General features: G+C 42.3%; 1 protein-coding gene across 1 annotated transcript in view; it reads left to right on the top strand.

Moving 5' to 3' along the window:
• Positions 1 to 26,974, top strand: part of LOC122540620 (Down syndrome cell adhesion molecule-like protein 1 homolog) — a 571,589-nt gene that overhangs the window by 341,542 nt on the left and 203,073 nt on the right. The window contains exons 4-6 of the mRNA XM_043676579.1: positions 9,237 to 9,383; positions 18,669 to 18,947; positions 23,014 to 23,289. Of these exons, the coding sequence (XP_043532514.1) occupies positions 9,237 to 9,383; positions 18,669 to 18,947; positions 23,014 to 23,289 (702 nt within the window). The remainder of the gene's footprint in view (positions 1 to 9,236; positions 9,384 to 18,668; positions 18,948 to 23,013; positions 23,290 to 26,974) is intronic.

Below are 26,974 nucleotides of genomic sequence, written 5' to 3' on the forward strand. Positions count from 1 at the left end.
CTTTAACCCTAACCCTCACCTTAATCCTAACCCTAACCCTAACTCCATCTGCTCCAACCGAAAGGCTTGCTTGGCTATTTCAGAGTGCAGTTAGTTGGCTTTGGGTCAGAAGTCACAGGTAGGGTTGGCAGATCCCCTTCCCTAAAGAATAAGAATGAACTGGACGAGTTTCATGGTCCCCATTACTGAGATTCACTTCCAAAAGCAGAATTTGTAAACTGAATTTAACTTCCTGTGGGGCCCAACGCATCTCCACAAACGTTGTGCCCTTGTTCAAGAAGGGCAGCAGACATGACCCAGGTAATAATAGACCAGTGAGCCTTACGTCTGTTTTAGGAAAAGTTTTGGAAAGGATTATAAGAGATAGGATTCATAATCATCTAGCAAGCAACAGTTTGATTGGAGATAGTCAACAGGCTTCGTCAAGGGCAGGTCGTGTCTCACAAACTTCATTGAGTTTTTTGAGAAGGTGATCAAACAAGTGGATGAGGGTAGGGCAATTGACGTGGTGTATACGAACTTCAGTAAAACCTTTGATAAGGTTCCACATGGCAGGCTATTGGAGAAAATGTGGAGGCATGTGATTGAGAGTGTTTTAACAGTTTGGATTAGAAACTGGCTTTCTCTAAGAAGGCAATGAGTGGTAATTGAAGGAAAATATTCAGCTTGGAGTCCGGTTACTAATGGTGTCTCACAAGGATCTGTTATGGGGCCACTGCTGTTTGTCATTTTTAAAAATGACTTGGACGCAGGCATAGGAAGATGGGTTAGTAAGTTTGCAGATGACACTAAAGTCGGTGGAGTAGCAGACAGTGTGGAAGAATGTTGCAGCTTGCAGGGGGACTTGGATAAACTGCAGAATTGGGCTGAGAGGTGGCAAATGGAGTTCAATGCAGATAAATGTGAGGTGATCCACTTTGGAAAGAATAACAGGATGGCAGAATACTGGATCAATGGAAAGATTCTTAGTAGTGTGGGTGTGCAGACAGATCTTGGTGTCCATGTACATAGGTCCCTGCAAGTTGCCACACAGGTTGATAGTGCTGTTAAGAAGGCATGCATGGGTTAGATTTTATTGGTAGAGGGATTGAGTTCCGGAGCCATGATGTCATGCTGCAACTGTACAAAATGCTAGTGAGGCTGCACTTGGAATAATGTGTACAGTTCTAGTCACCCCATTACAGGAAGGATGTGGAAGCTTTGGAAAAGGTGCAGAGGAGCTTTACCAGGATGTTGCCTGGTCAGGAGTGAAGGTCTTATAAGGAAAGGTTGAGGGACTTGTTCTGTTCTCATTGGCAAGAGGAAAGCTAAGAGGGGATTTAATAGAGACATACAAGATGATCAGAGGATTAGACAGGGTGGACAGTGAGATCCTTTTTCCTAGGATGATGATGTCGGCTTGTACGAGGGGACATACATGCAAATTGAGGAGTGATAGATTTAAGACAGATGTCAGAGTCACGTTCTTTACTCAGAGAGTGGTAAGGGCGTGGAAAGCCCTGCCTGCCAATGTAGTCAACTCAGCCACATTAGAAGAAAGTGAGGACTGCAGATGCTGGAGATCAGAGCTGAAAATGTGTTGCTGGAAAAGCACAGCAGGTCAGGCAGCATCCAAGGAGCAGGAGAATCGACGTTTCGGGCATGAGCCCTTCTTCAGCTACATTAGGGGCATTTAAGCAGTCCTTAGATAAGGACATGGATGATGATGGGATAGTGTAGGGGGATTGGCTTAGATTAGCTCACAGGTCAGCACAACAATGAGGGCCAAAGGGCCTATTCTGCACTGTATTGTTCCATGTTCTATTTTCTAAGACATTGGTCTGAGGTTTGAGATAATAATCCAGTGACATTACCACTACACTACACTCTTCCATTCAGAGGGTAATCAACTTGATGCCCTGAGCCCGCTTCCTACAGCAGGAAGGAAATATGACCTCATTACTATCCCAGGTTTGTCAGCTTGGAAGTTGGAGCACTCAAGGAGTTCTGCTCATAAAGCTCTCAGGCTCAATGACAAATAAATAAAACAAAAAGAAAATAATACAGATTTTTTAATATAAAGCCTGTATTTTTTTCTCCAGGATTTTGTGCACTGCAATATCCAGGAGATTAATCTTTAATGCTGAAGAGACTGGAACAATCCTGGAACCAAAGCAACTCAAAGTCAGACTCCTTCAAATTGATATTGTCTACCTCCATGTCAACCCTGAATGTTTTTGCTAGAATTACTGCCTCATCTTCATATTTGATCACAGTTAAAAAAACAGACATAAGTGTTAGTATGGATAGCTTTTTCTGCCTGTGGACATTATGGAATCCTTGTATGCATTACCTCAAACCCAGAGATAGTCTTTAATTCCTGAATTAAATTTATGGTTCAATCTACAGGTTACATTGCGTGAATTTGAGTGTTGGGGCTAGAGTACATTTTCACGGAATATATTGATACGTCAAGCAGCCGAATGCAGAAATGGTTGCACTGTTTGGTAGATCTCACTTTTAATTCCCCATATTTTGTACAATCAATTATAAAAGCAAGAAGGCCAGATGATGGTAAGCTGCTCCATGCATAGCCCTGTGAATAGCTGTTTTTGTCTTGCAGGGTGAACTATTGATACCATGGAGCACATATAGAAGTTTAATTTCACGTTCTCATTAATGTGCATGAATTGCTGATTATTGTGTCTTGCACCGAATGAGAAAATTCTTTTTAGCTCTGACTGCCTCAGTCACCAATTTAAATTGATGACCCTCATGACTGACTGCCCAACCAGAGGAAATTGTTTTTCTCCTTTTGCATTATAAAACCCTTTTTCAATTTTAAAATCCTATTATTTCTCCTCTCTGTGCAGAGGTGCCATTCCACAAGGTACCGTGCACCTTCTGGCACTTTCCCAAATGATAATTTCCTCATGGGTCAGGTTGGCAAACTTCTTTCTCATGGACGTGTCATTGCAAAGCTTCCGCAAGGATACACTTTAGGTCAGATGTCATTGGGCAGTGATTGGTAAAGGGAAACTCCTGGTGAGTTCCCCCTCAATTAGGACGGCTTTACCTCAATTGCTATCGTTTCACTACTCTGTATGTGATTAGAAATTGATCTGGAGCCTCTCCAGAGAACATAAGATTTAAAAGAAAAGTGAATGTCTAGAAGACCCAATAGAACATTTTATGAAGGGTTATTAATCAGAACCATTGGCTTACTTTTCACTATCTTTTATTCACACATTCATTTGCACAATTGCTTGGATTTGAGCTCACCCTTGATATGCATCTTTTCTTTTGTCTTATCTGACTATTGTTCATCTCCTTGTATGCTTCAGCTCTCTTGTGAAATAAAGACTAATACAATTCACGTCACGCATGCACAACTGATGTTTGCAGCAGCTCCTTGGATGGATTAACCTAATCCCACTGATTTCCCCCCGCTCAGTTATCTCACATGCTAGACCTTTTCAAGAAGCTTTTGTTTTCTGACAAAAATGAACAAGAGATACAACATCAGGAAATGTTGGTGGAATAAATGGGACATGATTCACAGTGGGACCACCAGGCATGGTTTGATGCTGTCAATGAATTCTGGCTGCTACACCATCCATTTTGAGAGACAGCGTCAAGTGCTGAGTGAGCCCTGAGTTGATGGGGGCTCCTGACATTCTGCTGTGGCCCTATGGGTTGAAGATACAATTGCCACACCATGGCACTGTGATTACACCTGATGCAGTCTGCCCTCTAACATTAACCTGGGAGTTGGGGGGGGTCTGTATGTTTGGTTTATTCATTGCTATGGCTACTGCTTCTTTTGCTGCAAATTTTTTTATCGTCCCATTGACTTTGCAACGTTGCCACAGAAGTAAGAGAAAGGCAAATGATGCAAGGTATAGAATATAAAAGCAGTTAGCTTATTTTACAAAGAGAGGAGGACCTTAAATAGGAAAGGACAAACTGCGGCAATCAAATTCTCCTACCAGACAGTTGATGAAGTTCTAGGATGATTGAGCACATTGCCCTGAGAGTTTGGCAGCATATTCTGTGCTGTTCCATAGGCGTATTGAGACTCTTATAGAATTTACATAGGAACTGACATAAAACCTTTAGGCTCTCTCTTCTCCCCCCACCATTCTGTTGTTTAATTAGATCACAGCTGATTTGTATCTTTACATCAACAAACCACCCTGACCCTGAAAAACTTAATACTCAAATCTAACAAAGACCTGTCAGTCTCTGCTTTAAAGCTTTTCAATTGGCCTAAGCTTTAACAGCCTTGAATTAAACATTCCCAAAAATCAAAAAGAATTGCTACCTCAACGGCGCAACTGGTACAAAAGGATGAAAGATTTGCAATTTGCTATCGCCCTTCATGACCAGCAGCCCTTTCAATGCGTTTTACAGCCAATGGTACTTTGGGAGTGTCGTCAATGTTGCAGTGGAGGGAACATGGCAACCAACTTGTACACAGCAAGCTCCCACAAACCACAATGTAACAATGAGCAGAAATTATTAGTGTGATGTTGATTGAGGGATTAATAGCAGCCAGGATACTATGGCTCAGTGGTTAGCAATGCTGTTTCATAGCATCAGGGACCTGGGTTTAATTCCACCCTAGGGCAGTTACTTATGTGGAGTTTGCACGTTCTCCCTGTGTCTGCGTGGGCTCTCTCTGAGTGCTCTGGTTTCCTCCCATATGTGCAAGTTAGGTGGATTGGCAATGCTAAATTGCCCCTAGAGTTGAGGGACATGTAGTTTAGGTGTGTTAGCCATTGGAAATATAGGGTAGGGGGGTAGGATGATCTGTGGAGGGTCAGTGTGGAATGTTGGGCTGAATGGCCTGTTCCCACACTATGTGGATTTTGTGGATAACTCCAAAGAACTTCTTCAAAATACAGCAGACCCTAATTTACAAATGTCTGACTTATGAAGGCATGTATTTTTGAATGCAATCCCATACATGATTATAATGTTAAAGACCTGAGACAGGGACTGTTTCCTGTACTTATAAACAGCTAAATTGCCCTGCATTGTCTTCTGACCTGTGTCTGAATTAGTTTGAGAACAGGCTCCAGAAAGGAACCCGTTCCCAATCCCAGGGTTGCCTGTAGTAAAACAGATCTTTGGCATCCACTCAAGCAGGCTGAAGATGTCTCTTCAGAAAGAAGGAGCTGCCAACAATGCAGCAGCTCCTTCACAGTGTCCTATTGTGATTTTTCTGCTCAATGCCTGGAGCTGGACTTGTTCCCAGGGATGTGAGCATTATCACAGCTGACGCTGGGCTCTAACTTGGTCACAAGTCGACACATTTAACCCCTTCTGTGTGACGTAGAGCTTGAGGTTGCATTGGGCTGGGCTGGTTGAGGGTAGCTGGCCTTGCACAGACTGGGGAATGCAAAACACACGCAGCTGTGTGTGTGATGCAAAGGAGAATGATAGGTCTGTGAGTGTGATATAGAAAAGCTTCTCTAGCAAACTGCTCTCTCAAGAATATGTTTGATAAGGAATTCAAATGAGATCCTGGACTGAAGCAGTAAATATAAATATCAATGTTACCTGGCTCTCTTAATTCTGTCCTTGACTAGCCTGCTTCCCATGTTACTCTTTTAAACATACAGGGGGAATGTGTGAGCTAAAGTCTATTCTAGAAACAAGGAACAAAGAGCTTCCTTGATCCTGTGATTTTAATGGCAGCAACAGTTGATTTTGTTTCCCCCACGTGATTTACCAACATGATGTGCCCTATATCTCGCAACACTGCATTGTCTGCATAAATAATGAAGCTGGAACAGAATCGAGGGTTATGTGATAGGAATACACAAAGCCTACACAGAGTCTCCAACTGGTGGACTAGCCAGTGAAGTATCTGTAATTACACATTGAAAATAGGAGCAGGAGTAGACTAATTGGTCCATTTATGTAGCTTCACCATTCAATATGATCATGTCTGATCTCAACACCATATTCCTCTACTGTCCCTATTCCCCCTTGATGCCTTTAAGTATCTAGAAATGTTTCAATTTCTATTTTAACACCATTCAATGACTTGGCCTCCACAGCCTTATACAGTAGAGAAATCCACAAGTTCAGCTCTCTTTGAGTGAAGAAATTTCTCTTCATCTCTGTCCAAAATGGCTAACTCCCTATCCTGAGACCCCTTGGTAACACCACTGTCCTACCCCAGATATGAATGGGTTGTAGGTAGGTTAGCTTGCTGAGCTGGAAAGTTTGTTTTCAGATGTTTCGTCATCATGACTAGGTAACATCATCAGTGAGAGAATCCGGTGAAGTGCTGGTGGTATGTCCCGCCTCTCTATTTATCAGTCTTGGTTTCTTAAGGAGGGTGATGTCATTTCCGGTTCCTTTTTCAAGGGAAGGTAGATGGGATCTAAATCGATGTGTTTGTTGATGGAGTTCCAATTAAAATGTCATGCCTCTAAGAATTCTTGTGCGTGTCTTTGTTTTGCCTGTCTTAGGATGTGTGTGTTGTCCCAGTCAAAGCGATGACCTTCTTTGTCTGTATGTATGGAAACTAGTGAGAGTGGGTTGTGTCTTTTGGTGGCTAGTTGGTGTTCATATATCCTGGTGGTAAGTTTTATTCTTGATGACCTTCTTTGTCTGTATGTATGGAAACTAGTGAGAGTGGGTTGGGTAAGTTTTATTCTTGTTTGTCTGATGTAGTGTTTATTACAGTTGTTGCATGGTATTTTGTAATTAGTTTTGACATTAGTTTTGACATTAGTTTTGATGGTGGCATCTATTGGATCCTTTAGGTTCATTAGTTGCTGTTTAAGAGTTTTGATAGGTTTGTGGGCTACCATGATGCCAAGGGTCTGAGTAGTCTGGAAGTCATTTCTGATATGTCTTTAATGTAAGGTAATGTGGCTATAGTTTTTGGTTGTGTTGTGTCTGCTTGTTTGGGTTTGTTTCTGAGGAATCGGTGGATTGCATTTATTGGGTAGACATTTTTCTTGAAAACGTCATATAGGTATTTTTCTTCTGCTGTTTGTAGTTCTTCGGTGCTGCAGTGTAATGCAGCTTGTTGAAATAATGTCTTGATGCAGCTCCAATTATGGTGTTGGGATGATTGCTTCTGACGTTTGTTTTGTCTCAGTGGCTTCAGAGCCACTGGGGGTATTTTACAGAATATTGGGGTGGGAGGTGAGATGAGCCAGTGAAGTGGGGAGCAGGCGGGGAGAGGTGAAATTTGGTGAGTGAGATACTGGTGCCATTGAAGTCACTAAAATGAAGCCCAGGTAGTTTATTTTGTCATCACGGACCTTAAGACTCATTGAAGTGCACATCATTACAGTATGACATGATGGTGACACATGAGTGATGTTGAATATCAATGTATTTCAATGACAGAATTGTCCCTTGAATTAAAGGATGCCAAGCAGCAGCGATTGTGTGTCAGGTTTTGTATTGTCATCACCTTTGTGATTTGAGACCATTGTAAATGAGAAAGATGAAATGATGATTTTCTCTTCCTTACGTGCGATTGGCTGGAATAAGTTTGGAACACGTTCCGTCTAGTTTCTAATGGGTAAATTACTGCCCATAATTCCCCACTAATGGCAGAAAATCGACACCTTCTGTATGGGCAGGACCAGCATGGGAGAGAGACAAATGATAGTGATGGGGAAAGGCTGCTCTTTAGAGATACAATTATGGGATGTTACTGAAATGCAGGACTTTTATTCTTCACCCAGCTCTTTGATCTAAGTTTCAGTCAATTGTTGTAAAGTCTTCTCATTTTCTCGATGTCAGCTTTTCTCTGATTGGGCTCCTGTGAAGCTCCCTTTTTGAGCTGTGTCACTGCGCTGAAGGTACCCATATAAATGCAAGTTGTAGTTCAGCTAGCTAGAAAGTAACCAATCCTGACACACCAAATAAAAAAGTCAAGTAATGTTGGTCAGTGCTGACATCTTGTATCTCACTCATCAAAACTCACCCCCAACTCATCCCACCTCCCACCCCAACATTCTGAAAAATACCCCCACTCTGAAACCACTCAGATAAGCCATTCTTGTCTGTAGTGGGGTAGTGGTGTCACAAGGGGGGGGGGTCTCAGGGTAGGGAGTACAGCATTTCAGACAGACACTAAAGAGGTATTTCTTCGCTCAAAGGGAGGTGGACCTGTGTAATTCTGTAATGAAAACTGAAAGTACTGTGGATGCTGTAACTCAGAAACATAAAACAGAAATTGCTGGAAAAGCTCAGCAGGTCTGACAGCATCCGTGGAGAGAAATCAGGTCAAGTGACCCGTTTGTTTCTGTGGAATTCCCTACTGTATAAGGCTGTGGAGGCCAGGTCATTGAACATTGTTAAGAAAGAATTTGATATGTTTCTAGATATTTAAAGGCATCAAGAGGAAATGGGGAGAGTACAGGAATATGGCGATTGGCCATGATCATATTGAATGATGGAGCTGGATAAATGGACCAATTGGTCTACTCCTGTTCCTATTTTCTACATTTCATTATAAATATTTCAGTGACTGGTTGAAGTCTGTGTGAAAGTTTTGTGTGTTCCTATCAAATAAATTCCATCAGCAAACAAAGTTCAGTGAGTGCAAAAGTCACTCATTGAAGCCTGAGGATTGTGTTTCATATTATTATTTCTGTTCAAGAGTGAAGGAGATGTGCTCCCCCCACTCCTCAGAAGCATCTGCCTCACCATTTTAATATCTGCCTCCAAAAAGACCGCAGTCTCTCCGAGAATATAAAGGAGCGCCATTTAGCAGGGAACATTAAAAGAGAGCCCACCACCTTTTATTATCACAGTGTGGGGAGTGGGGTAAGGGTCATGCTGAGCTACATTCCATTTACACATGAACAGAAATGGTTTTAAACAAAGTCACTGGGGCTGTGTGAGGAATATGCTGCTGCACATAGTGACACTATGAGACCCAGCTATAAAGCTTTGGGACATCCTGAGGTTGTGAATGGTGCTATAAAAATGCAAGTTCTTTCTTTTACTTACAGGACGAAACCATCAAGGAGCATATCCTATTGAAAAGGAAGGGATCTTTCAAAATGTTTAATTTAAATCCAGGACTCTCTGCTGTTTCTCTACATTGCTAATAACCATCATGACAATTACAGAAAAATACTCCTTTTGACGTTCCTGAATTGACGTCCCACATTACTGCCAAAGCCCACTTATAGAATGGCTATTTGAAATCTAGTTGACGTTGAATGCTGACAAGATTCTGAACTGATTTTTTTTTCCACCCTTGTCTATAGGGAGTAGATTCCACATCACATCATATGGAGCCTTGTACATATCTGATGTACAAAAGGAGGACGCGCTGTCTACATACAGGTGTATCACCAGACATAAATACAGTGGAGAAACGCGCCAGAGCAATGGAGCCCGTCTCTCAGTTTCCGGTAAGCGTGTAACCCTTGCTGTTAACATCCAAGTCTGTCCTGATACCTCCAGACATTAAGCATGAACGTTAAGGCCTTGGAGAGGATGCAGAGGAGAGTTACCAGAATGGTTCCAGGGATCAGGGACTTCACTTACATTGACACGACAGGGCTGTTCAGAATCTTTCTTTCTGGTTTGAGATGCCCCAGTGGGGTTTGCTTTATTTTTTCGGTTTTCTCAACATCTTTTTTGAGAACAGCTACCAAGGGATGTTACTTCTCCACACAAGAGGGAGGGAGTGGGATTTAGGTGCTTTCTCTTTGTAAGCTGGAAGCTTCCCCAGTATTAACCAAATACAAGGCTGTAAACTAGGAGAAAGTGAGGACTGCAGATGCTGGAGCTCAGAGTTGAAAGTGTACTGCTGGAAAAGCACAGCAGGTCAGGCAGCATCGGAGGAGTAGGAAAATCGATGTTTCGGGCATAAGCCTCATTCCTGATGAAGGGCTGATGCCCGAAATGTCGATTCTCCTGCTCCTCGGATGCTGCCTGACCTGCTGTGCTTTTCCAGCAGTACACTCTTCCACACAAGGCTGTAAACCACCAGCCCAGGGACCAACCTCAAAGCTATTGTGCTGAGCACTCCTGAACCTGCACAAAACTGATCCTGATTTAAAAAAAAACAATCAAAAGACTGTCTCTGGGTAAAACTGCCCTGAACACACACACCCACATGAACATACCACTGTTTGAATAAGGCAGTATTGGAAATACAACTTGCAATGAGTTGTGTCACTCATTTTTAAAACTGCAGATACCTTCCTACACAGTTTATTTAGTTAAAGCAGGATCTTTTCCCACCTTTAAGTCCACACTCCAAAACCAAAAATAAGTGATCTTACAGAACCTTGGGTTTTACACTTTCTCAGTGATATAAAGCTCAAATGATCTAAAACATGGAGAAAGGATATTCAACACATGTTCATGCTATGGTTAGTGCTCCAAACAAACCTCTCCTCCTGTTAATCATTTAATCTCAAAGTGTTCATCTAATTGTTTCTTCCTCACTTGTTTTTCAAAGTTAGAATTGCGTTTTCTTGTCACATGTACTCAAGTACAGGGAGACAGGAGTACAGAGAAAAGTTTGCAATGTCACCACTCGCGATGCTGTCTTGGGTACAAAGTACCTAGGTACAAAGTCTTAGGTAAAAAGGAGAGAAATAACGACATGAGTTAGAAGTTCAACCTTACAGTTCTTCTCAGTAGACAGGTAGTTCTCCTAAAATGCTCTAAATGAGTTCCAGCAAAACCTCACTTAATAGAAAATCGCTTAATATACATAATAGGGTGTATATTACAGAGAGTGGTGAACTCGGCCCGGACAATCACAAAGGCCAACCTCCATCTATAGAATCCATCGACGAGGCTCGCTGTCAAGGAAAGGCCGCCCAGCAAAACATACCACTCACGATCTCTTCAAAATTGAATTGAATTTATGAATTGAATTGAATTTATTGTCACGTGTACCAAGGCACAGTGAAAAGCTTTGTCTTGCGAGCAATACAGTAGATCACAGAGTTAAGTAGAATAGATAAGTATCTAATAGGTAAACAGCGGCAAAAACAAAAACACAAGTGCAGGTGAATGTTAAGAGTTTGTAAGCCCATTCAGTATTCGAACAACAGTATGGTAGGAACTGTTTCGAAACCAGCTGGCAATTGTGTTCAGCCTTCTGTACCTTCTCCTCCATGGTAGAGGTTGTAGAGAAATATTGCCAGGGTGGGATGGATCTTTGAGAATGCTGGCGGCCTTTCCTTGACAGCGAGCCTGGTCGATGGATTCTGTAGATGGAGGTTGGTCTTTGTGATTGTCCGGGCCGAGTTCACTCCTCTCTGTAACCATCTCCGATCTTGAATGGTACAGGTGCCATACCAGGTAGTGATGCATCCAGACAGAATGCTCTCGATGGCTCATCTATAAGAGTTGGTAAGGGTATTCGCCATCATGCCAAATTCCCTCAGCTGCCTGAGAAAGAAGAGACATTGTTGGACCTTTGTAACCAGTGAGTCCACATGAAGAGTCCAAGAAAGCCTGTTGTTGATGACCACTCCCAGAAGCTTGACACTCTCCACTCGTTCCACCTCTGTGCTGTTAATGGGTGTGTGTGTGTGTGTGTGTGTGGTGGGGGGGGGGTATGAAAGTCAAAATCACCCAAAAGTCTGATGCAAAGAATAGCACAGCTGGAATGAAAGTTGAAATCATATTTAATATCAAAACAAAAGTAAATTTGCCATAATACATTTAAAAAGTTTAAGAAAGCTGCTCCCTGTACAGTACCTCTCAGAGAAAGGGGGACAAGGTGAACAGAGCGGGGCTGTCAGGTCTATGGGGGAAGGGAGCGGTTGTTACCTCAGGGAAAGGAGGAGTAGTGATCAGGTTGTAGTGTAGTTGGGACTATGCGAATTAGGAGAAAGTGAGGACTGCAGATGCTGGAGATCAGAGTCAAAAAGTGTGGTACTGGAAAAACACAGCAAGTCAGGCAGCATCCAAGGAGTAGGAGAGTCGATGTTTTGAGCATAAGCCCTTCATTAGGAAAATTCCTGATGAAGAACTTATGCTTGAAACGTCGAAAGTCCTCGGATGCTACCTGACCGGCTATGTTTTTCCAGCACCACATTTTATGACTGTGAGAATTAAGTATTGGATCAGTTGAATAGTCACTCAGGAGTTAGATTATACATTTAATGGTCTTAAGTTTCCCAGGTATTATGGGGAGGCAATGGTCTCATGGTATCATTGTTGGAGTATTAATCCAGAGACCCTGGTAACATTCTACAGACCTGGGTTCAAATCCCACTCTGGCAGATAGTGGAATTTCAATTAATTTCCAATTTTAAAAAAACCCTGGATTTAGGAGCCTAACAATGACCATGATTATCTGTTGATTGTCAGAAAAACCCATCTGGTTCACTCAAACCCATTAGTAAAGGAAACTGCCATTTTTACTTGGTCTGGCCTACATGTGACTCCAGACCCACAGCAATGTGCTTGACACTTACACTGCCCTCTGGGTAATCACGGATGGGCAATAAATGCTGGCCTGGCCAGAGATGCCCTCACCTTGTGAATGAATTTTTTAAAAATAGCTTGATTTCATCAGAACCTTCCAAATTCTCTGAGTAAATTGGATACATTTTAAGCGCACAAGAATTGCTGAGCAAAATCTTCAGTTTTCTTAGTAATTCCTTCAGGGTGTACAATGCTGGGGTTTCCACAGCGTCCTTGTGCATTACTCCCATCTCACCCGGGAATAGTGACCGATGGCAATCAGAAAATCCAAATGATTGTTTTACCAATCCTTGCGAGGGACCTGTACGTTTACATTCAAGATAGGGACATGACATGATAGCAGCTGGTGATTTCCAAATATTTTTTTAAAAATTTAAAGATGGCATCTGTAGCATGCTTGCCTCATGATTTTTGAAAATCTTACTACAAAATTTACAAATCTCAACTCTTGCATGTCTCGTTTAAACAAAAAAAGGACCAAAATGATGAAGAACCAGCTTTCAAAAAGCCTCGTTGTGTGGAAGCGATTCTGTAGCTCCTTAGGAATTCTACATCCAGCATGTTTTCTTTCTGCGATCACACCCCACAGCAGCCAGCAGACTTCAGATCCTTGTAAATTGTTTCAATCTGGGAAAGCAGTAACAGTAAAGTCCAGTTGCCGTGAAGCTTAAGCAGGAATAGAATTGAAACTGCAGATTGCAGGTGCTGTCACTTTAAGGAGAGCTTGCAGACACCCCGGGACTCTACGTTTGTTTCGGATCCTGGGGAGGCAAATTACTGCACTTGGAACCTATCCAGGAACAGCCGAGACTAGAGGCTTTGAGTTACAGGGAGAGACTGAAGAGGCTGAGGCTTTTTTCACTGGAACATTAGAGATGTGACATTGTAGAGGTTTATAAAATCATGAAGGACACGGATAGGGTGAATAGCCAAAGTCTTTTTCCTCAGGTGGGAAAATCCAGAACTAGAAGGCATAGGTTTAGGATGAGAGGGGAAGGATTTGAAAAGAGCCCGAGGGGTAACGTTTTGACACAGAGGGTGGTGCAAGCTGCCAGACAATATTCCAGATGCGGCCGTACCAGAGTCTTATACAACTGCATAGGTTTAGGATGAGAGGGGAAGGATTTGAAAAGAGCCCGAGGGGTAACGTTTTGACACAGAGGGTGGTGCAAGCTGCCAGAGGAATTGTTGGAGGCAGATACAATTGCAATATTTGAAAGGTATCTGATGGGTTCATGAACAGGAAGAGTTTAGAGGGATATGGGCCAAGTGCTGGCAAATAGGGCTAGAGTCAGATTGGGATGTCTGTTTGGCACAGATGAGTTGGACCAAAAGATCTATTTGTGAGCTGTATGACTCAATGACTCCATAACAGCCAGACAAAAAGTTTTTTCCACTGTTTACTTACACTTTTCCAAGTCCGCAGCCATTTCCCTCCAAGATACAGTTTTATGGAACATGGAAGATGAAACTGTCAAAAACAAAGAGCTTGATAAGACCAATAACTAAACCTAACAATAACCTCTGACCATTTATAACTCTAGGAAAGTTGGAATGAATTGTTCAAATGTTCAGGTAACATCCCTGCGAAAGGAGCACATATTTCTGAACCAGAAAAACAAGCTATTTAAGTTGCTATTGGCAATGAAGGCCCTTACAGACTGAGCATGTCAGGTCTGTCCACATCCATTGTTAGCATCTGGAAAAAATATGGTCGACTGTCAAAGATCAATAATAGCTGAAGTTCAACTTTAGAGATTCCTGTAAGTTTTTTTCGTTCACAAGATGTGGATCTTGTTGGCTAGGCCAGCATTTATTACCCATCCCTAATTGCCTAGAGGGCAAATAAGAGCCAACCACATTGCTGTGGGTTTGGAGTTACATGTAGGCCAGACCAGATAAAGGTGGCAGTTTCATTCCCTTAAGAGGATTATAGAACTGGACGTTTTTCCCTGACTATCGGAAATGCATTCGTGGCCATCATTGGACTCTAATTAAAGATTTGTATTGAATTAAAATTCCAACATCTGCCATGGTGGGATTTAAACCCAGGTCTCCAGGGCATCACCTGGGTCTCTAGATTAAAAGCCCGTGATAACACCATATTGCTTCACAATCAGAAGCAGTGATTAGTCCTATTGTGACTAGAAGGTTATCTAAGACATAGCACAAACAAAACATTCCAAACCATAGGTTCTGAAAATGGACAGCAGCTTCTAAGAAAGGTTGCCATAACTAAGACTGGATGGATGAGCAACCATTTAAGAGAGTTATACATGTATTGCTATTGGTTAATGTGTTGTTCTTTTGTTTTGCTGCCATGTAGTGTTTGATTCTTTAAGGATAAACGTTTAGTTAAATAAAGGGATATTCTGATGGGATGTCATTGCATATTTAAGGGGCATATCTTAAACTGTTGTCAATCATTAACTACCCTGACAAGATCTGATGGATTAATCCTATGACTTTGACAGCAGTGTGAAGTAGGACTGATGGGAATAAGATGTATTATACTTGTATCCAAGTGGACATTATCTGTAACCAAAAGAGAAAAAACCAAAAGAGAAAATGCTGGAAAATCTCAGCAGGACATTATCTGTATATAGTCTTCCCTTCAAATAAAGAGCCAACATTATTATTTAATCAATCCCAATGTGTAATTGGTAGATTTAGGCAATGAAGAGTGTAACTGGGTGGAGGAGTCAGGAGAAATAATATTATGTGAATTATACATCAAACATGTCAAAAAACAGCTAACTAATGAAGTGTATAAATTATCGTACTTTATCATCACATTTTACATAAATATGGCCTTAAATTGGAAGAGGTCCAAGGTCATGATGTATTCTCTCAATGGGTGATCATGCAGTAAACAGAGAGACCTTAATGTAGCCTGTCTGGAATGAAGGGCCATATTGTCTCTCTGTATGTGCTGTTTTCTAATGATACAGTAGGAGGGCTGGTGTTAAACAGTGAGGCAGAATCTAACAGAAATGTTTAATGATTCAGACAGATTGATTTGAGGTAACCCTGTGTGCAACACCGATTAAGCCCCTTCTCTCCTTCCACCAACTAAGCCATATGGAGTCCTGGTGAATCTCCCAGTGGGTTGGAGGATATTCTGTTTCTAAATAAGAGCACATTATGTTGAAAAAGGGGCTAAGCTCTGTGGTCCCAACAAAGCATGAAATACAGCACCCTCCCTCCCCCCCGCCCCCTCACAGATTCTCTCTCTGCACTTTCTAAACCTACTTAGAAGGGTCAATTTGCCTGTCCAATCTCCCAAGTGTACCTTTGCCACTGCACCCCCAGTCTGTAAATTCCCAATCTCTTCCTGCTTTACCAGCGTCTGATTCAGTAAATGTTTTTGTACATTCTATTTCCCTGATATATGATGCACTTCCTTGCCTGGATTATTGGTGAAATTAATAGTTAGGAATTTTTTGGTGGCTGTCTTGCTCATTTTAATGCATTGGCTTTAAAATCAGGAATCTCCATACCCCAAAGCTGTCGGCTTGTATGAACATATAGCTCAGGAGAGAATTGTTTCCATGATTTTTGTGTGCAATAATTAGAATGGATGAAAAATGAGACAGTTCTGTTGTAGCTACATAAACCCACTTTGCTCCATGTGTAATATTTGCAGGTACAGCTGTGCAATCTTTTTCTCTCTCTGAGGTGGCTATGCTTTGAGCTTGTACTGAAACAGAACACTAATATTTTGACAAATAAAGCTACGAGCATGCCTCAGATAGTTTTATTGCTGTAATAACAATCTTAACCATAAAATAAATATTCAAAACACAATTAAAAATGTATTTTCAACTTCAGCTTGATCTGTGTTCTACCCTATTCTCTTTTTTTGGAGACAAAGGTTTCCACACCAGTAGTGTTGGTAACTGGAAGGCACAGACTTAAGGTAATTGACAAAAATATCCAGGGGTGAAAACAGAACTTTTTCATGCATCAGGTTGCCATGATTTGCAATGCACTGCATGGAATGGAGATTAGAAGCAGATTCAATAGTAATTTTCACACTGAATTGAATATATACCTGCAGAGGTGTGTGCACAACCACAGAGAAAGAACATGGCAGGGAGGCTGATTGTGTAATTGCTTCAAAGAATCAGCACCAATGCCGTGGACCGAATGGCCTCTTCCTGCGCTGAAAAATCTTCTGATTTTTTAATTATTTCAATCCTAATTTTACCTTTCATGTACCTCACTTCACTCAACTTTTCTGTCACAGAATTGCTGCAGTGCTGATGGTGGCCATTTGGCCCACTGTGTGAGGGCTGCCTCTATAATGGGCTTGTCACCGAGTTCCATTCTCCTGCTTTCTCCCTGTAACTCTGCCCATAGTTCCTTCTCAAATAACTGACTCACCCCTTTGGAATACCTCGATTGAACCTACCTTTACCACATGCTTAGGCAGTACACTCCAGCCTCTAACTGCATGCTGCATAAAAACATTTTTCTCATCTCATTTTTGCACCTTCTACTAATTGCTTTAAATTTGCGCCATTTTGTTATTGTTTTAAATTTTGTCCCCTTTCCTTGGCTCTGGATTCTCCCGAATTGGCAGATTCATTTCAAAACAGCAAAATAATTAGCATTTGGGCTGTTGCCATGCCAATTTTGAGGCCCTTGGTTGTGAAAACCGCGAAGTATGAAGCATGGTGGATAAATTTAATGATCGTCAGTAGGTCAGGAACTAACCCCACTTTGGTGAGTGAAATAATTCCTATTTGCTCAAAGTTTAAAAATATTACAGTCTTTGTCACATCAAAATGATAAGTACCAACAGTCAAGTAAATCCTCTCACTGCCAATCATGGATATGGTCTATTAATTTTCAAGTCAAAGAGAACATGACCCCCTCAAGTATTACTGTTCACTGAGACATAGAGACATAGAGGAGAAATCTGTATAATCATTCACCCGTGGGAAATGGGTGTCACTGGCTGGGCCAGCATTATTGTCAGTCCCTAGTTTCCCTTGAGAAAGTGGTGGTGAGCTGCCATCTTCAATTGTTGTGTTCCATTTGCTGTAGCTACATGCACAATGCTGTTAGGGAGGGAATTCCAGAATTTTGGCTTAGTGACACCGAAGGAACGGCGATGTATTTCCAAGTCAGGATGGTGAGTGCCTTGGAAGGGAACTTACAGGTAGTGGTGTTTCCATGTATTGGCTGCCCTTGTCCTTCCAGATGAACTGGTCACAGTTTTAGAAGGGGCTGTGTAAGGTGCTTTGGAGAACTTCTGTGGAACAGTGTATTTCCAGTGTTGTTAGTTTTACGTCATCCTGCAGAATGCTTTGGCAAAGGAATCACGCAGCTTGGCGACTAAATTTAACGATTAGAATTAGAAAAAAATTGCAATTAGTGCTGGGTTTTGAGAGCAACCATAAAATAGATACGTTAAAAAATGGCAGATGATTGGACATTCAGCTTTGAGTGAGTTAAACATTGGATCAATCCCAATCCTTAATTCCATTCAAGAAAATAAATCTCCTTCATACTGTCTGTTTCTCCAACTATTTTGTGCTTCCTTTCTTTCCCACTCCTCCTTTTCTTTCTGTTCATTGTCCTTTAGTGTAATCACTGAATGAAATTGAAATGGCAAAAAATTTGGTTTCGAGTGATGCAAGTTGATTAATCCCCCTCCTCCAACTTTTAAATCTGCGTGGTTAATCGTCCTCCTATTTACATTTAAATCTACATGGTTAATCCCCCTCCTCCGACATTTAAATGTACATGGTTACTCCTCCTCCTTCCTACATTTAAATCTATGTGGTTAATACCCCTCCTCCTACATTTAACTCCATGTGGTTAATTCCCCTCCTACCTTTTTTTAAATCTACGTGGTTAATCTCCCTCCTACTTATATTTAAATCTACGTGGTTAATCTCCCTCCTACTTATATTTAAATCTACGAGGTTAATCCCTCTCCTACTTATATTTAAATCTATGTGATTAATTCCCCCCCACCTACATTAAAATCTGTGTGGTTAATCCACCTCTTACCTACATTTAAATCCATGTGGTTAATCCCTCTCCTGCCTATACTTAAATCTACGTGATTAATCCCCTCCCCCACCTACATTTAAATCTATGTGGTTGACCCTCCTCTTGCCTACATTTAAATCTACGAAGTTAATCCCCTTCCTACCTGCATTTAACTCCATGTGGTTAATTCCCACTCCTGCCTATATTTACATCTACATGGTTTCTACCTGCAGATCCTATGGAATCAGCGCCTACAGTGTTGGACAGTTTTCAGTCCAAAGAAGTTAAAACCGGGGAAACCATGGAACTTCCATGCATCGCTTCAGGTTATCCAAACCCAGTGATCCGCTGGCTGAAAGACAACAGGCCATTGCCAGTCGACAGCCGGTGGACCAAGCGTATTACAGGCCTGACGATTAACAACCTACATGTGGAGGATAGCGGCATGTACATCTGTGAAGTGACAAACACCTTCGGCTCAGCGGAAGTGACTGAAATCATTAAAGTCATAGGTAAGAGCTTCTCGCCTTTCTCTGCTATCTGCTGGGAAAGACAAAGGCCTCAGGGTAAATCCCAGCAGAGAAGATTAAGAGGTGTTCAAAATTATGAACAATTTTGACAGAGTAATGAAGAATATTCTGTCTCCATTAGCTGATATGTCAGTAACTCTGAGATAGTGAGGACTGCAGAATGCTGGAGAAGTCAGGGTCAATGTCGGGTGGCATTTGATAAAACACAGCAGGTCAGGCAGCGTGTGAGGAGCAAGAGAGTTGACATTTCAGGCTTAATCCCTCATCAGGACTGTCGGTAACTATTTCAACATTGTCAACAAGCGAGCTAGGAGTGAGATGAGGAAAAACGTCTTTACTCAGAGAGTTGTGAGGATTTGGAATGTGCTGCCTGGGAGAGTGGTGGAGGTAGATTCCACAGGAGGTTTCAAGAGAGAGCTGGATAGATATTTGAGAGTGATGAAGTTAGAGGGCTATGGAGATAGAGCTGGAGAATGTGACGAGCTGGGTAGTTCATTTGGAAGTTGGTACAGATATGATGGGTCAAATGGCCTCCTGCAGTTCTGTGAGATTCTACATTTCTGTAATGGGAATTGGGAGAAAACTCTCTGTTGCCTAGAGTCAAAGGAATCAAAGGAAGATGGTTGTGAAGGTCAGTCATCTCAGCTCCTGGACACCTTTGCAGGAAATCCTCAGAGTAGTGTCCTTGACTCAACCGTCTTCAGGTGCTTCATCAATGACCCTCCTTTCATCAAAAGCTCAAAAATGGGTGTGCTCGCTAACAATTGTGTAATGTTCAGCTCCATTTGCGAAGCAGTCAATGTCCAAATGTATCATTAACTGGACAATATCCAGGATTCTACTGACAAGTGGTAAATATTAGGCAGTGACTATCACCATCAAGAGACAATCTGATCATGGTCCTTTGACGATGACGATGACGATGGTATTGTCTTTCCCATTGAATTCTCCACTATTATCCTGGGGGTTATTATTGACCAGAAACTGAACTGAACTGGCCACATAAACATAGTGGCTGTAAGAGCATGTCAGAGACTGGGAATCCTGCAACGAGTAACTCACCTCCTGACTCCCCAAAAATTGTCCACCATCTAAAAGGCACAAGTCAGGAGTCTGATGGAAGACTCCCTACTTGCTTGATGGGTGCAGCTCCAACAACATTCAAAAGGCTTGACCCCATCCAGGATAAAGCAGCCTCCTTGACTGGCATCCTATCCACAAATATTCAGTCCCTGCACCATTGACGGTCAGAAGCAAAAGTGTACAAACACCCACAAGCTGCACTGCAGAATATCACTAAGGCTCCTCACATTGCACCTTCCAAAGTAATGACCATTTCCAGCTAGAAGGACATCGGCAGCAGTTACTTGGGAATGCCCCCATGTACAATTTCCTCTCCAAACCACTCACCGTGCTTTCTTGGAAATGTATTGCTGTTCCTTCAGTTTCTCCAGGTCAAAAGCTCACTTTTTCACAGAGCTGTGGGTCTAACTAACCAATTTGACTGCAGCAGTTCATGAAGACAGTTCGCTGTCAACCTCTCAAGGCAACTGGGAATAAATGCTGGCCCAGCCAGTGATTCCCACAGTCCCAGAAAGAATAACAAAACAGAAATCTCGGTCATTCTGCTGAATGTCGGAATTGAATAGCTGACTAAAAAATCTGGTGTTTTTGTTTTCCAAAGTATCACTTGCACTAAAAACTCAGACTGATACCTCTCATATGTTTGGACTGCTCTTAACTTTCAATTGGAGACAGTGAGGGGGCATTTATCCACCGTCATTGGCCTGAGGAGTCAATGCACTCACCTGTTCCACCCTTCACTTTCAGAATCAGACCCCTCCAAATTCTGAGCTCTGAGCAAGGGTCACTCGACTCAAAACGTTAAGTCTGATTTCTCTCCACAGATGATGACAGACCTGCTGAGCTTTTCCAGCAATTTCTGTTTTTGTTCCATCAGAAGTTTGGGTTGCTTCTTTTGTCCAAAAGCTGGACCCTTCCACCTCCCAATCTGCAGACCTGACAATCTTTTCAGCATCGCTGTGCGTTATGGAAAAGCACAATCTTTTGTTTTTAAAGTGATAACAAAAACAATCTGAAAGGAACAAAGGCCAAGACACAGTTGGACTTCCTTAGAGACAAAAAAAACTGCAAAAGCTGGAATCCAAAGTATCAAGCAGGAGGCTGGAAGAACACAGCAAGCCAGGCAGCATCAGGAGGTGGAGAAGTCGATGTTTCGGGTATAACCCTTCTTCAGGAACACTTCCAGACTGCTATGTGTCTACCTTGCATTCCAGTAACTGCAGTTTTTTTAACCCTTATTACACAGGCCGATAGGAACCACAGTGAAATGGAGATGCCAAACATTGAGATCCTATCAATGGGTATTTCCAGGAATTTCCAGCAAATTTCATATACGAACCTTAAGACTTCTTGTTTGAGAACATGCCCACACTGTTTGGAAGGAAATATTCATCCATTTTGCAAAGTCCACCATTGTCCTAAAAATAGCACATGTCTATGACTATATTTTGTCTCTGATTTTTACAGCAAGGGAACAGGGCTATTACTGTGGGAGGGAATCAATTTAATATGTCCCACTCAACCTGGGGGCAAAATTAACATGCTGGTCCCGCACATCCCGCCCCTTATTTCTTTTACCATTTAGTTAAGAGAGGCAGGGACGGGTTAGCCAGACAGAATACAATGCAACATATAGGAGATAAATTTTTAAAGAACTGATTTAATATTTTATTTTTGCAAATATAAGCGATTTACTGGGCCATCAGTGCAGGACACTATCATCGCCATGATCCCTTTAGTGCAGGTGGATCATCCGATACTGCTGACATGCCAAGTGCTACAGAATTGCGTGATGCATTCTACAAAAGGAAGGTGGATTTCTCATCCTGACAGCCCGTGGTGTTGTGTCTATGACATGTGACAGTGAATGTTGCACTGGCTGTCATGGTAATGTAAGGGATCACAGTCAACTGGAAAGCATTGTGCTGTACCACCAGCTACTCATTGACATTGAAAGGATCAGTGCTTTATATTGGAAGACAGGAATAATCTAGCCATCGTAGGTGAGTCAGCATGACTGCGTTTACCTATGAGACAAAGTAGAGTGTGAGGAGATTCTAGTGGACCAAAAAACCAGCAGTGCCCGGGGAGGCAGAGTGCTATGGGTCTGTGCCGTAAATTCATCATAGAATTCCTACAGGCCATTCAGCCCATTGGGTCTACACCAAACCTCCAAAGAGCATCCCAGCTAGATTCACCCCATCCCTGTAACCCTGCATTGCCCATGGCTAATCCACCAAGTCTGCACATCTTTGGTCTGTGGGAGGAGACTGGAGCACCTGGAGGAAACAGGGATAATGTGCAAACTCTACACAGATAGTCACCCGAGGGTGGAATCGAACCTGGATCTCTGGCACTGTGAGGGACCAGGGCAAACCATGTCATTCTCAGTGTAGGTTTATGTCACTGGACTTTGCTGCTAAATGCATTAATCTAATTTGTAGAAATAAGATGCTCATTACAGAAACCAAATGCTTTAAACTTACTAATTCTGTTTTTCTGACACTCACCAGACTTGTCCACTGCTGGATTATGTAATTTACGTTTTATGTTCCTATTGTTCTGACTTTCTCCATCAAGAACTCTTCTCTGTTGCACACAAACTTCTCCAGCTATTGAACAAAATGAGAGAGTGTTTCCCACTAATCTGCAAGGCTGTTTATCCCTTGGCTACCAAAAAGAATGTACACACATTCCTGAAGGAGAGAGGGTGTAGGCAAAGAGGATAAGAGTGGGGCCAACTAGATTGATCTGTAAAAGAGCAAGCACAGATTTATAGGCAGATTTATCACCTCTGTCCATGTGTTGTTCTATGATGAGTTTATTTACATTCCTTCATGAATGTTGGGTTTGAACTTGAGGGTTTGCATTCAGAAAATGGCAATCTATTTGTGTGAGATATTGATATGTTTAACTGTTATACTCAAGTCATAATCTTTGCTTTGTATTTCTGTTGCTTTTGCAGATCCGCTGAGGGTAACAGTGACTCCAAAGAAACTGAAAACTGGAATTGGCAGCACCGTCATTCTGTCGTGTAGTGTGATGGGTTCTCCTGAGTACATCATCAGGTGGTACAGAGACACAGAGCTTATCATTCCCGATGGTTACATCTCTGTCCGAGGAATCAATAACAACACATTGCTGATCACATCTGCTCAGAAGAGTCACTCAGGAGCCTATCAATGCTTTGCCACCAGGAAATCCCAAACTGCACAGGACTTCTCCATCATAGTGTTAGAAGGTACTGACTTTTTTTTTAAGAAAAGCAAAATCATCAGATGTTCTTCTCTAATTTGTAAATGGGATGAGGGCAGCAATGGCTAGGCTGGCCTTAGTTCCCCAGCCCCTACAGTCCTTGAGAAGACAGGGGCAGGCTCCCTTCTTGAAACCACTGCAGTCCATGTCATTGTGGGTACACACACAATGGTTTTTTTTTAGATTTAGACTAGTTACAGTGGGGAAACAGGCCCTTCGGCACAACAAGCCCACACCAACCCGCTGAAGTGCAAACCACTCAGACTCATTCCCATACATTTACCCCTTCACCTAACACTAGGGGCAACCTAACATGGCCAATTCACCGAACCTGCACATTTTTGTTTTGACTGTGGGAGGAAACTGGAGCACCTGGAGGAAACCCACACAGACACGGGGAGAATGCGCAAACTCCATACAGTCAGTTGCTTGAGGCGGGAATTGAACCCAGGTCTCTGGTGCTGTGAGGCAGCAGTGCTAACCACAGTGCCACCGTGCCACCCACAGTTGTTGTTGGGGAGGGCTTTCCCGGATGTTGGCCCAGCGAAGGGGAAGGAATGTGAATGTTGTTCCAAATCAGGACGGTGTGTGTGGTTCCGAGACAAACTTGCAGATGTTGCAGTTCCCACCATCAGCCACAGATATGGACCAAACCCCCTCAAAATATATTCAGAAGGTAGTCCAGATGCAATTCGATTGGTCAAATTACTAGATGTTTATTTTTACACTGCAGTTAAGATACAGACTAAATAAAAATAAAAGATTGGCTTAACTGCAACTCTATCTAAATGCTTAACAAAATAATAGATTTTGAGAAGATTTGTAGCTCATGTTGAGGTTCTGGATGTAGGTTTGCTCGCTGAGCTGGAAAGTTCATTTCCAGATGTTTCATCACCCTACTAGGTAACATCTTCAGTGGGCCTCCAGGCGAAGCACTGTTCAGGGTTCCTGCTTTCTATTTATATGTTTGGATTTCCTTGGGTTGGTGATGTCATTTCCTGTTGTGACACCATTTCCTGTTCTTTTTCTCAAGGGGTGGTAGATGGGGTCTAACTCAATGTATTTGTTGATAGAGTTCCGGTTAGAATGCCATGCTTCTAGGAGTTCTCGTGCGTGTCTCTGTTTGGCTTGTCCTAGGATGGATGTGTTGTCCCAGTCGAAGTGATGTCCTTCCTCATCTGTATGTAAGGGTACTAGTGAGAGAATGTCATGTCGTTTTGTGGCTAGTTGATGTTCATGTATCCTGGTGGCTATTTTCTGCCTGTTTGTCCAATGTAGTGTTTGTTACAGTCCTTAGAGAGAGAGAGAGAGAGGGACAAAGAAGCAGGGAAAGATGTCCTACAGCTTCCAAAATTTGCTTCAAACCCCAGCAACAACTGCTACCAAAAAACTAGAACTAAAAATCCTGATTCTGCGGGAGCTTGATCCCACCCATTTAGGGTGCTTGGTTCACAAGTTCATAAGGTATAGGAGCAGAATTAGGCCATTCGGCCCATCAAATCTGCTCCACCATTGAACATGGCTGATATACTCCTCCCCCCCATTTTCCTGCCTTCTCTCCATATCCCTTCAACCCATTGCTAATTAAAAATCTGTCTAACTCCTCCTTAGATTTACTCACTGTCCCAGCATCCACCATACTTTGGGATAGCACATTCCCCAGATTTTCAACCCTTTGGGAGAGATAGTTTCTCCTCAACTCTGTTTTAAATTTGCTTCCCCTTATCCTAAGACTTTGATCTCTCATCCCAGAATGCCCCACACGAGGAAGCATCTACTCCCCGTCAGTTTTATCCACATTCATCCACATTCTTCTAAATTCCACAGAGCATAGGTCTAAACTATTGCTTCTGTGGTTCCCACTTTAAAATGAAAACTCCAGGTTGGGGCTATTTTCCCTGGAGCATCGGAGGCTGAGCGGTGACCTTATAGAGGTTTACAAAATTATGAGGGGCATGGATAGGCTAAATAGACAATGTCTTTTCCCTGGGGTCAGGGAGTCCAGAACTAGAGGGCATAGGTTTAGGATGAGAGGGGATAGATATAAAAGAGACCTACAGGGCAACCTTTTCACACAGAGGGTGGTATGTGTATGGAATGAGCTGCCAGAGGAAGAGGCATTTGGATGGGTATATAAATAGGAAGGGTTTGGAGGGATATGGGCCAGATGCTGGCAGGTGGAATTAGATTGGGTTGGGATATCTGGTCGGTATGGACAGGTTGGACCGAAGGGTCTGTTTCCATGCTGTACATCTCTATGACTCTATGACCTCACAAGCTCTTTACTTAATGGGGTTTGAAGCAGACCAGTTGGCAGCTCTGATTCTAACCTTTCTTCACAAAAAAAGAACAAAATATACCTCTTAAAGCCATAGTTCTGTCCCTCTCTCTCCAAGAACTGTAACAAACACTACATTGTCACACCACACATCTGGGATGAGTTTGAGCATCTTCAACAAGGGGTTCAGAATTGAAGACAATGGGATAGCATCTCTCTGATGCATATGTGGCATGGGAAATTGGACAACTCGTATTGGCATCGTAAAGGTGAACTTCAGAAAATGGGCGTAGCTCATCGGCCCCACCAGCAATTGGGGGAAACTTGCCATGGTGGTGTTGGGGGTGGGGTGTGAGGCAGTTGATCCCCTGAAATAGAGCTGGGGGGTTTTGTTGCTCCTCTTTCTCCCTGATCTGGCTGACAAAGATTTGAAATTTTCAACACGTCAAGAACACTGGTCAAATGTTTTTCTGTGAATGAGAGGTGGGATGATGTTACTTGTGCCTGATGACCATGCTTAGCATTGAGCACAGCAACTTTCCCAAACAGGCAGAACTGTGCAGGCAGGAAAAGGGTTCAGGAGGAAAGAGGTAAAAGAGAAAGGAGTAGGAGGCAGAAAATAAGTTTATGTATTTTCTTTGTGGGGGGAGGGTATCTGTGGAATTGATGTGGAATCACTTACCAGAGTCTTTTCTCTGATGTTTTGTCTCATGGTCAGTCTGTCAATAACCTTGTAACAGACATGCTCATAATATCATCGCTCTCATAGCATGTGACTTGAAGATATAAAGGTCTCATACTCTGTCTTACCACAGGACCACAAGAAGAATGACAGTCTACTGGAAGCATGTTCCATTGATGTATTGTAATAATTTTACAACCCATTGGGGTATCACTCTGTAAACTGAGCCACACTATTCCTGAAGTCATACTAAATGTTAAAGTACTTTGTAAAGTATGCACAGTGCTCCAATCCACCTGAATTCCTAACCGAATTGATAGAAAGCACAGACCAGCTTTCTGTATTGACCAAGAATTACTATGTATTATAGATTATAGCTACAGATAAACAGGTATAAATTAATGGCATAAAACACAACTAACTAAAACTCTAATCCCCTTATAAACTCCTCCTTTTCACACACATTCATTGATAAACAATGGGGAATATAGGTTATTTGCAGAAGTAGAAGACACTGAAAGTCAGTTCCACAGTCTTTGCTTCCCTGATTCCAATGTTGAGATGACCCTACACTAGCTAACCAGGCCCATGGTATGCAGTTGTCTTTCACTGGAAGCTTCCATTTATTTGAAGGAAATACAGAGCAACTTATTCACTTGGAAAATCTCTTAATTTCAAAAGACACAGTTGACAGCAACTGCTACAGAAAAG

Source organism: Chiloscyllium plagiosum, chromosome 35 (genome assembly GCF_004010195.1).
Source record: "Chiloscyllium plagiosum isolate BGI_BamShark_2017 chromosome 35, ASM401019v2, whole genome shotgun sequence".
Lineage (NCBI taxonomy): Eukaryota > Metazoa > Chordata > Chondrichthyes > Orectolobiformes > Hemiscylliidae > Chiloscyllium > Chiloscyllium plagiosum.